This window comes from Heliangelus exortis, chromosome 16, assembly GCF_036169615.1.
Source record: "Heliangelus exortis chromosome 16, bHelExo1.hap1, whole genome shotgun sequence".
Lineage (NCBI taxonomy): Eukaryota > Metazoa > Chordata > Aves > Apodiformes > Trochilidae > Heliangelus > Heliangelus exortis.
Window position 1 is genome coordinate 6,126,340 of NC_092437.1, and position 12,368 is coordinate 6,138,707.

General features: G+C 36.2%; 1 protein-coding gene across 1 annotated transcript in view; it reads right to left on the minus strand.

Moving 5' to 3' along the window:
* Positions 1-12,368, minus strand: part of RAB22A (RAB22A, member RAS oncogene family) — an 18,930-nt gene continuing 6,562 nt past the window's right edge. Inside the window, exons 4-7 of the mRNA XM_071760222.1 lie at positions 10,188-10,259; positions 9,962-10,068; positions 8,062-8,171; positions 1-6,697 (exon numbers count right to left, since the gene is read on the minus strand). Coding sequence (XP_071616323.1) covers positions 6,600-6,697; positions 8,062-8,171; positions 9,962-10,068; positions 10,188-10,259 — 387 coding nt within the window. The 3' untranslated portion in view covers positions 1-6,599. The remainder of the gene's footprint in view (positions 6,698-8,061; positions 8,172-9,961; positions 10,069-10,187; positions 10,260-12,368) is intronic.

Here is a 12,368-nt window from a genome sequence, read left to right on the forward strand (position 1 = left end):
TTTATAAACAAAGCTTTTTATTAATAAAATGTTTACATCTTTCTTTTTTTTTTTTGCACAATACATCAGACTGGTAGTGATTTAGCATGTTATTACACTATAAAAGTTTATTATGAATGCTTATGCTGAAAAGGCTGTTTACATTATGCCAAATCAACAGGTCTTTATTTGCATTTTATGCCCTATATGGGAGTGTAACAATTCAAACAAAAAGGAGAGAACAAAAGCCTGGTTTTCCTCATTGGCATCTACAAACCAACAATACAGACAAACCTGTACACACTCTCAGGACCAGCCCAAGAGAAGACTAAATAAAAGTCTCAAAACATTCATAAGCTTGGGAATTCATCACTACAATATTTCATCACTAGTAATCTGACTATATTTCATGCAGTGAAGCAATGGTTGTAAATTTGTGCAGTTTACAGTGCTGCAAATGCTCTGTAACTCTGAGCGGCTTAAGTTTTTTCTTTAATAAGAGATACTATAATAAGAAGGCACAGACCTTTCAACCCCTGTAACAGGTTAACCCAATCCTACAATGAAAAGGCAGAATGCTTTTATGAGGGACAATAATTGCTGATACAAAGGTTAACCTTTACACTTAATTTTACAGGCAAACATTTATTACACTGCAAGAGCTATATGCGTATCAGGTTATTTTTGTACTCCCAAATACACAAAGTTTCTTGTTAAGAAGAAACCTTCAGATTTTTTATATTTTCTGTATTTTATTGGAGGTGGGGGTTACTAGAGGGAAGATTGCCAGGAAGTGTATTACAGCAACAGAAATATGATCCATTTCTGTGTCTTAATTCACTGTGTCACAATTTCAATGTTGAATACACAATATTCAGAAATGCAAAGTGCAAAAAATCAAAGTTAAAATACAGGAGTTTAGGTCATGTTACTACAGCCTTAGAACAATTTGCTCCCCCAGGTAAATGTGCTTTTAGCCTTCATTATATAAAGAAGTAGTGGTATGCCTCAGCTGCTATGTTCCATAAAGTTGCACTAATGAATCACCTTTTATTTTACAAGTATTTGCTGCTGTGACAGATACTTCTAGAACCTTTGAGGAGAAAAAGACACTTGCCACCTATTCTTGGCTAAATCCCATAAGGAAACAAAGAACAAATTGTCAAGAAAACATAATGGATTTAATAGGAAATACATACTGTAACATGAGTAAAAGCAAGGCAAGAAAGTAGCACTGAACCTATGCAGGTGTCAGAGTTACAGCATATCCAAGTGCAACAACTGACTGGAGTATTACACTCACAAATAAAGGGCATGACAGAAAGTGGTCTGTAACCTTCCAATCTGAACAAATAACAGTTGCTTTGTTCAATAAAACGTATGAAAAAATTAACATAAGTGAAGCAAAGAAAACCCCAAACTTCTTTAAAGAAGAGTACCTTTAGGAAGGTAATCAGCTCCTTGATTAAAATTGTTAGTGTTTAAAAAAATTTTAAAAACCCCAACTTGCAGGATGATGAAATAGGAAAAGCAATTGTTTCTTAGAAGTCTTCATTCTAGCATGAGAGCACTTCCAGCAAATGCTGTCTCAATTTTTTCAGGGACAAACCATCCTACTGCCTTGATTTTTCATGTAAAATAGGAACCACCAAATAACTCTACGCCACTGGAACTTTTTCTTAAATTTTTAATAGCTCTTCATAGCACATACACTCTGAAAACACTATGTTAAAAATTCAGAGTAGGATCGAGGGAAAATGGAAGGAGGAAAAAACTGACCCTAGGATCACTTTGACATGTCACAGACTAAGCCCATCAGTTCTCTGGAGTTTCAGGATAGTCAGATCCTTTGAAGGATTTATTACCTGCAACATTTGGTAGATAAAATTTAGTAATGCTTTGATTTTTCCAAGTCACACATTTTTTTATTGCAGCTGACCAAGAAAGGGTTTGAATGCAAACTTGAGACCTCCAAAATATCAGAGATATTCCATAAGTAAGCATTGGTGTGAGAAGGCCTAATAATTTTAAGGAAATGTTGGTTTGGCACCTGAATTATTTTAAAAGAAACAAAGATGTGGTTTCAAGCATATTTCTTTTGACAAGCTTGAGTCATATGATTCTGAAAAGGGCAGGTGACATGACTTTTTTCATACTAACACCTATACTACTTATATTGGTAGTTCATACCAACATCCTATTTCTATAAATCTTTTGTCACCTATCATTACCGGGGCTGTTATCTGAAAATAAAATTTTAAGTTTTATTTTGAGAACTCTGAATAGGTTTTTCAGAGGGTCAGTCCGAAGCACAAAGCTCTCCTGCTTCAAGTAACTGACTCATGACAAAAGCTCTCTCAGACCACTGTAAAACAACTTCCTGCTAAAAAAGTAAAGAAAGTTTGTCCTTTTTGCTTGTGTATGAACAGAACAGCCTTTTTTTTTCAGAGGTTTAGGGTGTTTGAGAGATACATGAAGCTTTTAGAAAATTAATATGCAGTGTAAAAGTTTAAGTCAGTGAATTATTCAAATTCTCACGTTTGAGATGATTTTTCTGTTTCTATGTAGCTATTGATGCTCCTAAGTAAGGTTTGCTACAGGGTGAGCAGCTAAACATTTCAGAAAGCTTCTGTCCTGTAAATCATTAATTCCCAAGAGAGTCTTTGCAGGTTGCTGACATAGCACACCACAATACACCATCCTTCATAAACTAAAGGCTGCTTCACAAGACTGTCATCCAAATATCACTGATAAAGCTTCCTTTTCCAATTAATAGTCAGTAAGCCATACAGGAAATTAACACTAATGTCAAGGGATAATTTAGGATTAACATAATAACAAAAATCTCATGGCAGCAAACTTTAAAATTGTTCAAGATATCCAGCCTGAATTATTTTTTAATAATTAGAATGAAGTCTTAAACAGTAATTTAGACAGCTTCCAATGAATCCCACACCAGGATTGGTGGTTTAAAGGACTAGACTTCCAAATCAGTAAGTAGGTATTGTCTCCTCCCTCTTACTCTCTTCCAAAGCACATAAATAATCTTTCTTGAGCAGGCTGGTAGCATTAAATTGGTATTACATACACCAACACATTAAAGATTCAAGTCTGCATAAAATATCCCTCTGAACTACTTTCTGATCCTATAGCAGCTAAAAGGGTCCCACTGATGTCAGTAAAGATTTGAAGTGATTATTGGTTTTGTTTCAACATGGATCTAAGAAAGTAAATAAAGTCTTTACCTTATTGGCAACAGCAAAAGTTGTTAGAATTGTCTTAGAACTTTTCAAAGCACCTGTTAAAAGTTTCAGTAGTTTAACCACTAGATGCTTCTGTTATTAAACATAAGCTTCCAGATTTCACCTACTGAAGCATTTAGTATGCCAGTTTTCAGCATGTGTGTGATACACTACAAAACTCCCTGCAGATCAAAAGCCTGGCAAGTCAGATAAGAGACTATTGTAATTCAGAGAGTTGGATGAAGACACCCTCCAAAACTTGGGGAGCATGTTTAAGTTGCTCCAAAGCTTAAGACTTAACCATTTATCAAATGATATTTTTGCACAGATATATAACTTCCATGGGAAAGAAGTGGTGTTAAGAAGATGAACTAGTCATATTTTGTCAGTTAAAAAAATACTCTGGATCAATGATATGATATGACATTCACCTCACTACATCTTTACATACATGGTACTTTTCCAAACATACTTTGCAGCAATGAATTCCCTTTGAGATTATCTGGAAGTCTTGTCTTTATGATGAGCTCCTTTCATTAAACAGAATGGCATAGTGGAATAAAACTTGTGTCCTGAGCTTTTTCAACAACTTCTTAACCGAAAATGTTAGTAAAAATTTAGCCAGAATGGTTTATAATGAGCACTCCAAATGCTCAAAGGCTAACTTTTCTCCAAATAGGGAAGCTATGTTAGGACAAAATATAACCAATTTCAGCAAGTCTAATGCACAATGAAAGCAGACAGCCTAACAAATTAATACAGAAGAAAGTATTCTCCTCCAACAAAAATGAAACAATGAACATATGCATCTCATCCAGGGATGACTGCATTCCAGCTTTCAGCCAGGGCCAGCTGATCAATAAACAGTTATCTTGGCTCAAAAGAACTTGCATCAACAGTCTATCGTTTTAAATAGGCATGTATTAAAAAGCAGCCTTACATCAGTGTTTGCAGTTTGGACAGAAACACTGGCTATTTCCTTGTTCTCATTAACTGCAAGATCAGAACCACAATAAGGATGTGAAACATGCTGGTATTCCACTTGGACTGGTAACAAAAGAAGCATCCGAGGCATTAAAACCGTTATATTTGAGAAGAGCAAGATTGCTGCTGCTTCTTTAGTGTTTTGGGCTGGGGTTCCGGGTTTTTTTTGTATAGCTTTTAAAGTCTAATTTTGGTGTATAGCAAATGAGTGAGGATAGATCAGAAAGCAGTTCATAAGGATTTGCTAAGATACATGGATCTCTCTCGTGAGAGATCAGAGAGAACAATAACTTCACTACCAGCCTAACTCTCAGGCTTGAAAAGAGTTCAGTATTTTCTTCTCAAGTCAATAATTCTTAGATAAATACCATTAATCCAGTTTTGTTACCCTACTGAAAACCAGATTTAAACTCCATTTTTATCAACTGCTTACTCTGTTCTTTCTTTACTAATTATATTTCCATCAAGCATTTTGTAGGAGTACTGAAGTTTTCTGGTCCTAATTTATTTGCTTTGAGCAACAGAAAAAAAGAAGTTATAGAACAGGCTGAACACCAAACAAATCTGTTTGTACTAGGAGATGCTTTGTTAAGGACTGGTGTTTCAAAGGGGCTTCAAACAACCTTTATTTGATGCAACTCAAAATTGATACAATTCATGGGCTCGCTATAAGCACATAGCCTGTACAACTGTGGAAAAGAAGCATAATTGACAATGCAGGGCAAATGCAGGTGGGGTAAAATTCCAGCCACTGAATTTCATTAAAACATACTAACCTATTCAAAATCTTACTGTAATGGTTCATCTGTTCTGCTCCAGAATAGCTCTGCCAGAATTTTCACTAATATAAACTAATCTGAACTACAAGTCCTTTCATGTAATATGAACTTTTCTACATTTCTTTCAGAGAAAATACTTGATAGTAAACCAGATTACAAATAAAGAATAAGCATCATCAACATGACCTCATTTCAATACTAAAGCTAAGCAGCATATTTCATTCAGTATATACTCAAGCTGTTTTTCTTCAAAAGTATGAAGTTTCTCACTAGTGCTGGCAGGAACCAAAAAGTAAAAATAAATAAAATAGCACAAATGGGTATGGTCAACCTATGGTTTCATTAAGAGGGTAGGAAAACCAATGTAGAATAAGCTCATCTGCTAGGAAAACTCACAGATGAAAAAAGCCCAGGAACCACAAGGTAATGATCTACATTACCATGTGTTAAGGTTACATCTTATTTGTACTTTTGTGCCCAAAACAGGGAAGACTGGGTGCACCACAGATGAAAACTCATTTTTAAGACCTCATGCTGCACCAACAGTATTCTCTATTGGCTCTTTCAAATGGGATTGAAAGAGAAATAATTTCAGTATGCTTCTGGATGAACTCACAGTGACAATACCCAAAATGCTGGAAAAGCCCCCATCGAAGATTCCATAGGAGTTTATCCATAGGTGTGGAATGGAAGGAGTGTGTAAGATTGCATTATTTTTTACTGTTTTTACATAATTTATAATACTTTAAACAGTGGTCTCATAAATATAACATGAACACTTTAAATGTGCCAAGCAATTAGAAGCTTTCCCCAAAAACTCTTAAGGTCTTAGCAGAACCACTGGCAGCATGTGTTTTCAGTCAGTAATCACTTAAGTCAACTACACAACCACATTTTCTTCAACATCTTAATATTAAAAACTTGTAGGAACAAAAAGATGCATAGAAGCATATCAGTTTGCCTTAAAGTGATCAAAGTCAGCATGAAAAAAAGATTGTCTGTAGTTTAAGATCTGTTGTTTGTGTCCCCAGCCCTGGTGCATACCATTATTAAATAAAAAAGTGCAAATGGGACTTGGGGACTGGATGGACTGATTTGCCTATTATTTGTCTTCAGTTGCTTATTCTGTAGCCAGCTCATATCAACTGTTCCGTTGTACTTTGAATTAGCTACAAATAAATTTAAAATAAGGCTCACTGAAGAAAAGGAAGAAATGACATCGAAATTCCAGACTCTTCACACCCTTAAGTCCCACAAAAGTGCTCATTTCCCTTTTGACAAAAACAACCCCTAAAATCTTGATTACAAAATTATTAAACATTTCAGCTCTACCCTCCACAGTCACCTTCCTTTCAAGCAAGGCCAAAAAAGTGATGATGGATTCCCTTTGAATGCAAGAGATACTACACTTCTTGTAAGTAAACAGGCTGACATTACGACTGCAGTCTTTTCTGCAAGTGTGCAGATGTCAGATGAGCTGGTCCATTTTTGTGGGACCTTGGGTGTATGAACACCAGCAGATAAAGATCTAAGACTGATAATATAAACCCAACGTGAACTATTAACTTCCCAGACCACCTACTGTATAAACAAGTCTTATTTTCTAAGAGATGAGTCAACAGCAGCTGCGCTTTGTCACCGATGGCTGCCTCCTTAGTTTGAAGCCCTTACCACTAGATGGGGGGTTGGTGTCAGTTGATGGAATTCTGCGACCTACAAGGAAGCAGAAAAAAAATATTATAGCAAACATCACACTTGAAACCAATTCTAAGTATTCAGTGTATGTTTTACATACAAAAATGTGTCTTCAATTAGTCCTGTGTCAATAATAACAACATTCCTGCAAACAGAAGGAAGGCAGTTAATAATCTATACTATGCCTGCAAGAGAAGCAGCAGTTTCAGGCTCATTTTGCAATGTTTACACTTCAGGCTAATCTAGACTTAGAGAGTTAAGATACAAAAACACTCAGGGAATGTATCTGCGGGATTCAATACCATCTGGAATATCTTCCTTGAGAACTACCATCCTAACTTGTATTTACACAGTAGATCACCTGCAACAGGTGCTTGTAGAGATTGCTGCTTTAGTCATTTAATCATTCTTTAAAATTGGCTATTCCCTGTTAAGTATCCTTTTCTGAAGAGGATTTAAAGGTTTTTTTACCATACTTTATTCAAGACCATTTTTAGAGAGCAACTATCAAGTCAGTAAATTAGGAAGCTAACCTACACCATATACTTTTTACATCGTCCTTAATATATTTAACTGCTTTTAAGGACACCTTTTTTTTTTCTTTTTTTGAAAGGTAATATTTCTATAGCTATTCAAAATGAGACAGCCATGCACACACACACACACACACACACACACACACAAACAGGCTGCTCTCTGTCCTCATTTCACAAGCAGATTGACAAACTTGCTCATTGGTGCTGCTGCCTAAAACATACCCCTGCAAATAATACTGGACAGAATTCACTCTGGAATTCTGTCTGCTTTTCATTCACACACAAAAAAACTTGTCATTCCTGCCATGAACGAGATAGAAAAGATTTGCAATTTAATTAAATAACCCCAAGGTACCACAAATTACCTGTGCAAATACTACACACAATAGTTGCTATCTCTTAGGGAATAATCTGGCATTTATGAATTCTTGTCATTTTGAAAAGACACTGGTTTGAACTAAGTAGAAACACTAAGAGAAGAACCTAATTCCTTTTCTCAGCTATAAAAAGTTTGTATCTTCCTCACGCAATTTCCTTTCTCTTCCATAATCTTGCAAGTACTAATTAAAACATTCAATAATGGATACTGTAAGATGACACTGACTTCTGACACAAGAGCCCTGCTTGCTATTTATCCAGCAGTATTACAGCAGGTTTAAAATCTCTGGAAGGAGTGTGTAGAGGTCATTAGACGACCAAAATTTATAGAGGTCATTTTGCAGTTTCTACTTGTATCTGATAGTAACAAATATACTTTCACCTAAAGAGCACAAAAACCAATACATCAATCAAATTTCTACTTGAACTTCTCCCAGAAGAAAGTATATTAACTGTTTAAATACTTACTAATTTCTATAAAGAGTTCATTAATGTTTATTGCATTTTTCGCACTTGTCTCTACAAATATTGCATGAATGGAATCTGCATAGTCTTTAGCATCTTTTTCCATGACTTCTCTGGAAAAACAAAGCAAAGAAAAAAACTGTGAATGCAAAAAACTCCAACAAAACCATTATTAAAAATCTTATGGGATATATTAAGCTTTCAAGTGTCCCAGTAAAGTACTGATTTGCATTTTGTGTTTGACATCACAGTGCTCCCTCATCCTAAAGTTGTTGCTCATTTTTTCATCTATGCTGCCTTGAGGTATGAGCATCACTAAAGCACAATCATAAACTAAACAAGGCCTTAATCATTAGTCACCATTGCAGTGGAGCTTGTTTCTTGAGCACTTTAAGTGTAGGTCTGCAGTCAATCATTAGGGAGAGCTTTATTTTTCACTCACATAACAGTTTTAGATGTACTAAAAGATCCTAAAGTATTAGATCTGCTACTCCAGTGAACTTCCTACAGATGTTTACAAAACCAAGTATCTCAAAACACTGCACAGATGGTTAGCATAGCACTTTCTCTACATGAAGCCATAGCTATATTAAAAAAAAAATATCTAGACTGAGCACACAACAGCAGAGCCAAGAAGTGTAGAAGTTATTCTGCACCCCCAAGTAGACAAATTAACAATGAAGTATGCTTCCTCAACATGAAAACATGAAAAAAACAAACCCCAGTAGGTGGAAAGAGTATTGGATTATGTTGCATCACCTTATACATGATTTTTAGAAGACCTAGGCTGGCTTCAGTAACAAGGGACTCAAGATATCAAAAGCACAGACTTGGGATGGGAGACTAAAAAACTGGCTCTAGTCAAGGTACAAGTAATATTGCTCATTAGCCTGAATAGCAATGCTTTTGTCACTTACGTCGTCACCTAAGCACCCAGAAATACCCATGTAAAACTTAGATATGCTACTCTCAGAAAAAGTTATTAGAGCTCATTAGGCAACTGCAATGCATCAAAATTTTGTAAAACTGTACTAAGAACCAACTTTGCAGTGGTTCCTTAACTACATAACCATCTGTCTCCTTTGAGACACCAGCTGTGGTATCTTTTCCAAGAAGATCTAAACCCAAGAAGTTTGCACATACCTTATTTCTGAGTTTTGGCTTATTTAACCAGGATTTCAATAAAATGGACTTCTTTTGTTTTTAGTACATGCCATTTTGAAAGTGTGGCTGCTCATAAAATTTCTCAAAAACTTTTCCTGCTCCCTGCAACTATTTCAGCCACAGCCAATTCCGTCCCAGTATTTAAGCAGGGAAGGAAGACACCTGAACAAGCAAGTCAGAAAACCCTACACAGTGCTTTCCAACAGGCTTGATGTTTTTCCTAACAAAATGAGGTGCTATAGACTGACAGGGGTATTTCTTACAAAGTGAGGTAAACAGCTTGTATTACACTGTAGTTTCACAGGCAGTTTAGGCTTGTGTAACTTGGCACTGCCAGCAGAAAAGGTAATCCAGCCTCCTTGTAAACTGCTCCTTCGTAATCCTGTGATCCCACCTCTGTCATGCCAGAGAGTGATGATGGTGTGAGCAAGATAAATGCACTTGGATCAGCTTTTGGTTTTTCATATGGTTAGTTTTAGCCTGCATCCATTTTACAGCCTGATTTACTGCCCAATCATCTATGTACTCACACTGGTACAGCAGAGGAAGCAGGCAACACTGTCCAAGCACAGACTTAGCCAAATCTTCTGACAGTAAAAACAGCTCAGACCCCTTGTGAAACTACAATGCTAGTGCAAAACGGCCTAAATTGCTCTACATCCTTCACCTGCTCTGAAATAATTAAAACATTAAGCAGTATGAGCTTAAGTGAAAACCTCAAAATTGTCAAATTATTTACCTTACATCATTAAGATCACACTTATTTCCTGCAATAGCTACAACAATGTTTGGAGGCCCATGCTGTCGAAGTTCTTTAACCCAGTTCTTTAATGTTGAGAAAGTTTCCTGATGTAGGGAAAACAAACAAACAAAAAGAAACAAACAGAAGGAATTAAGAGTCAGAACTGGCCCATAAAACACAAAAAGTAGAAATTGTAAAGCTGGGTCATGATCAAATTTCTTACCTCTTTTGTGATATCATACACTATAATGGCTGCTGCTGACCCTCTGTAATACATCGGGGCTAAAGCACGGAACTGAAAGAGACAGCATACATCATGAATCCCAGCTTCCACCTGACCTTCATCATTTCCTTACAGTCATTATTACCAAAGATTTAAAGTTCCCATTAAGTGGAAAAAACCTTCTTACAATTACAGAGGCTGTGCAACAGAGTACATAAACTTCTGTCAAATTATTGCTTTGCAAAGCCCAACCAATAAATGGTTCAGGGATCAGCAGCACACCTACTGCAAAAGGCAGGAAGCCAAACTTGACCTGAATTTGACTATATTGGAATATCTCATCTAAAAGACCACAGATTATTCACAAACTCACAGGATATATGATTAACTTTAAACACTGAGCAAGAAGAAAATAGTCAGGAATGAACAGGTGAGTTCAAGACATGTTTTTGGAAAAGAATTAATTTCAAGAAAACCAGCACGTTACTGGTTATGGCAAACGTTGGTGTCAACCTCTAGCCCCATGGATCAGGCATGGCTAGAGATGTTGGTTTCTTCATAATCTAATTTATGGCTTTAGGAATTTTACTTGAGTTTTTCCTGAAACTCAAAATTTTGAACAATGTTTAAATCTAAAAAGCCACAACAATGTGACCTGTTGCAAACAGAGCTTTAAGGAGCATGCTTGCAGTAATTTCATTGTAATTTCAGACTGAAATCTACAGAAGGCATATTTGGTTGGTAGTGCATTTGCAGGACATAAACCAGGCCTGTACCTTTGCACAGGCACAGGATTATGAATCCAGGACTGAAAAAAGTGACAGAGAGCATGATTAAATTGCATGAAACACATCAAGTATTCTTAAAAACAGTGTGATATTCTGCTTATGTAAAAATAACCAGACAACTCCATCTAGCAATCAAAACTCTCAAAGGACAAACTACATGTCCTGCTTTGATATAAACATAGATGATTCAGAGCTTTTGTACACATAATTACTGAGGGTAAAAAATCACTAATATAATATGTATTTTCATAAAGCCTTATTTTGTTCTAATAAAATACCAGCTTCCTTTTGCTTAGTACAGTTCAACTAAGAGCAATATTATAAATCATAAATATCTTGGTATAAAGCAGAATTTCAGACCATTCACATTTGGCTCTCAAATTCTATTTTGAAAACAGGATTTTGAACACAAAGTTCAGAGTATTAAAAAAAATAGTGGGAAAAGGAAAAGTAGGCAGGCATTCCATTCATGATGGGCCATGATCCTTCTCTTCCTCCTAAGTACTAAAACGTAAAGGGAAACATATTTGGTAAACCACCACTTGGACTGGTTGCAACCTGGCTTTTTGATTATTTGAGTATTTACATTGGGCATAAACCAACTTTCATTTGCTGATTCTGAATTACTCTCATTTCCTGCCTAACACTTAGATACTTTTTTCCAACTAAGAGAAGTCAGCAGATAAAATACATGAACAAAACAGATGTTACCAGAAACACTGGATTTTCCTTTTGTTGCCCTCAAGCCTACAATTTCTGTTCTAACTGAAGTATGAAGCAGGCACAATGTAATTATCCAGAGAAACAGTCACAATTGTTAGGCAAGAAGGCAAAAATTTTCATTGCTATAAGAGATCTCCTATCAACTTCACTCAGTGTAGAAGGAATGAGAGAAGAAATAAGGCACATGTGGATAGGGAAATGAGCTGCACAAAGTGAGTTACTGCACATTTCCTCCTTTGGAGTGAAGCTAGCCAGCTACTCCATGAAGCCATTTAGAACAAGGGGTTGCCCAGTGTAGTGCAGAAAATTTGCTGCTGTGCTTTTGAAGTAGAAAACAGCAAATGCTCCTCAAGAAGCCAGGACTATGAATTTTGTGCATTACACATCATAGCTCAGAGACGTTTTAATTTCAAGAATGGTGCAGACATTTTTGGTATTCCAAATATCCAGGGATGGGATCACCTCAATAAACCATTGCCAGGGGTGTTGCACAACCAGAAAACTATGCTACAAATTTCAGGGCAAGGCAGGTCTACAGACCATTTGTGACTAGCACTAAGTGATAACACTGTTCTGGTTTGGAGGTAAAAATATCTATGAAGATACTGACATCACTTAAAAGTAAATATTCTCTCTCCCATACATCACTGGTTTCCTTGGATGTATTGGG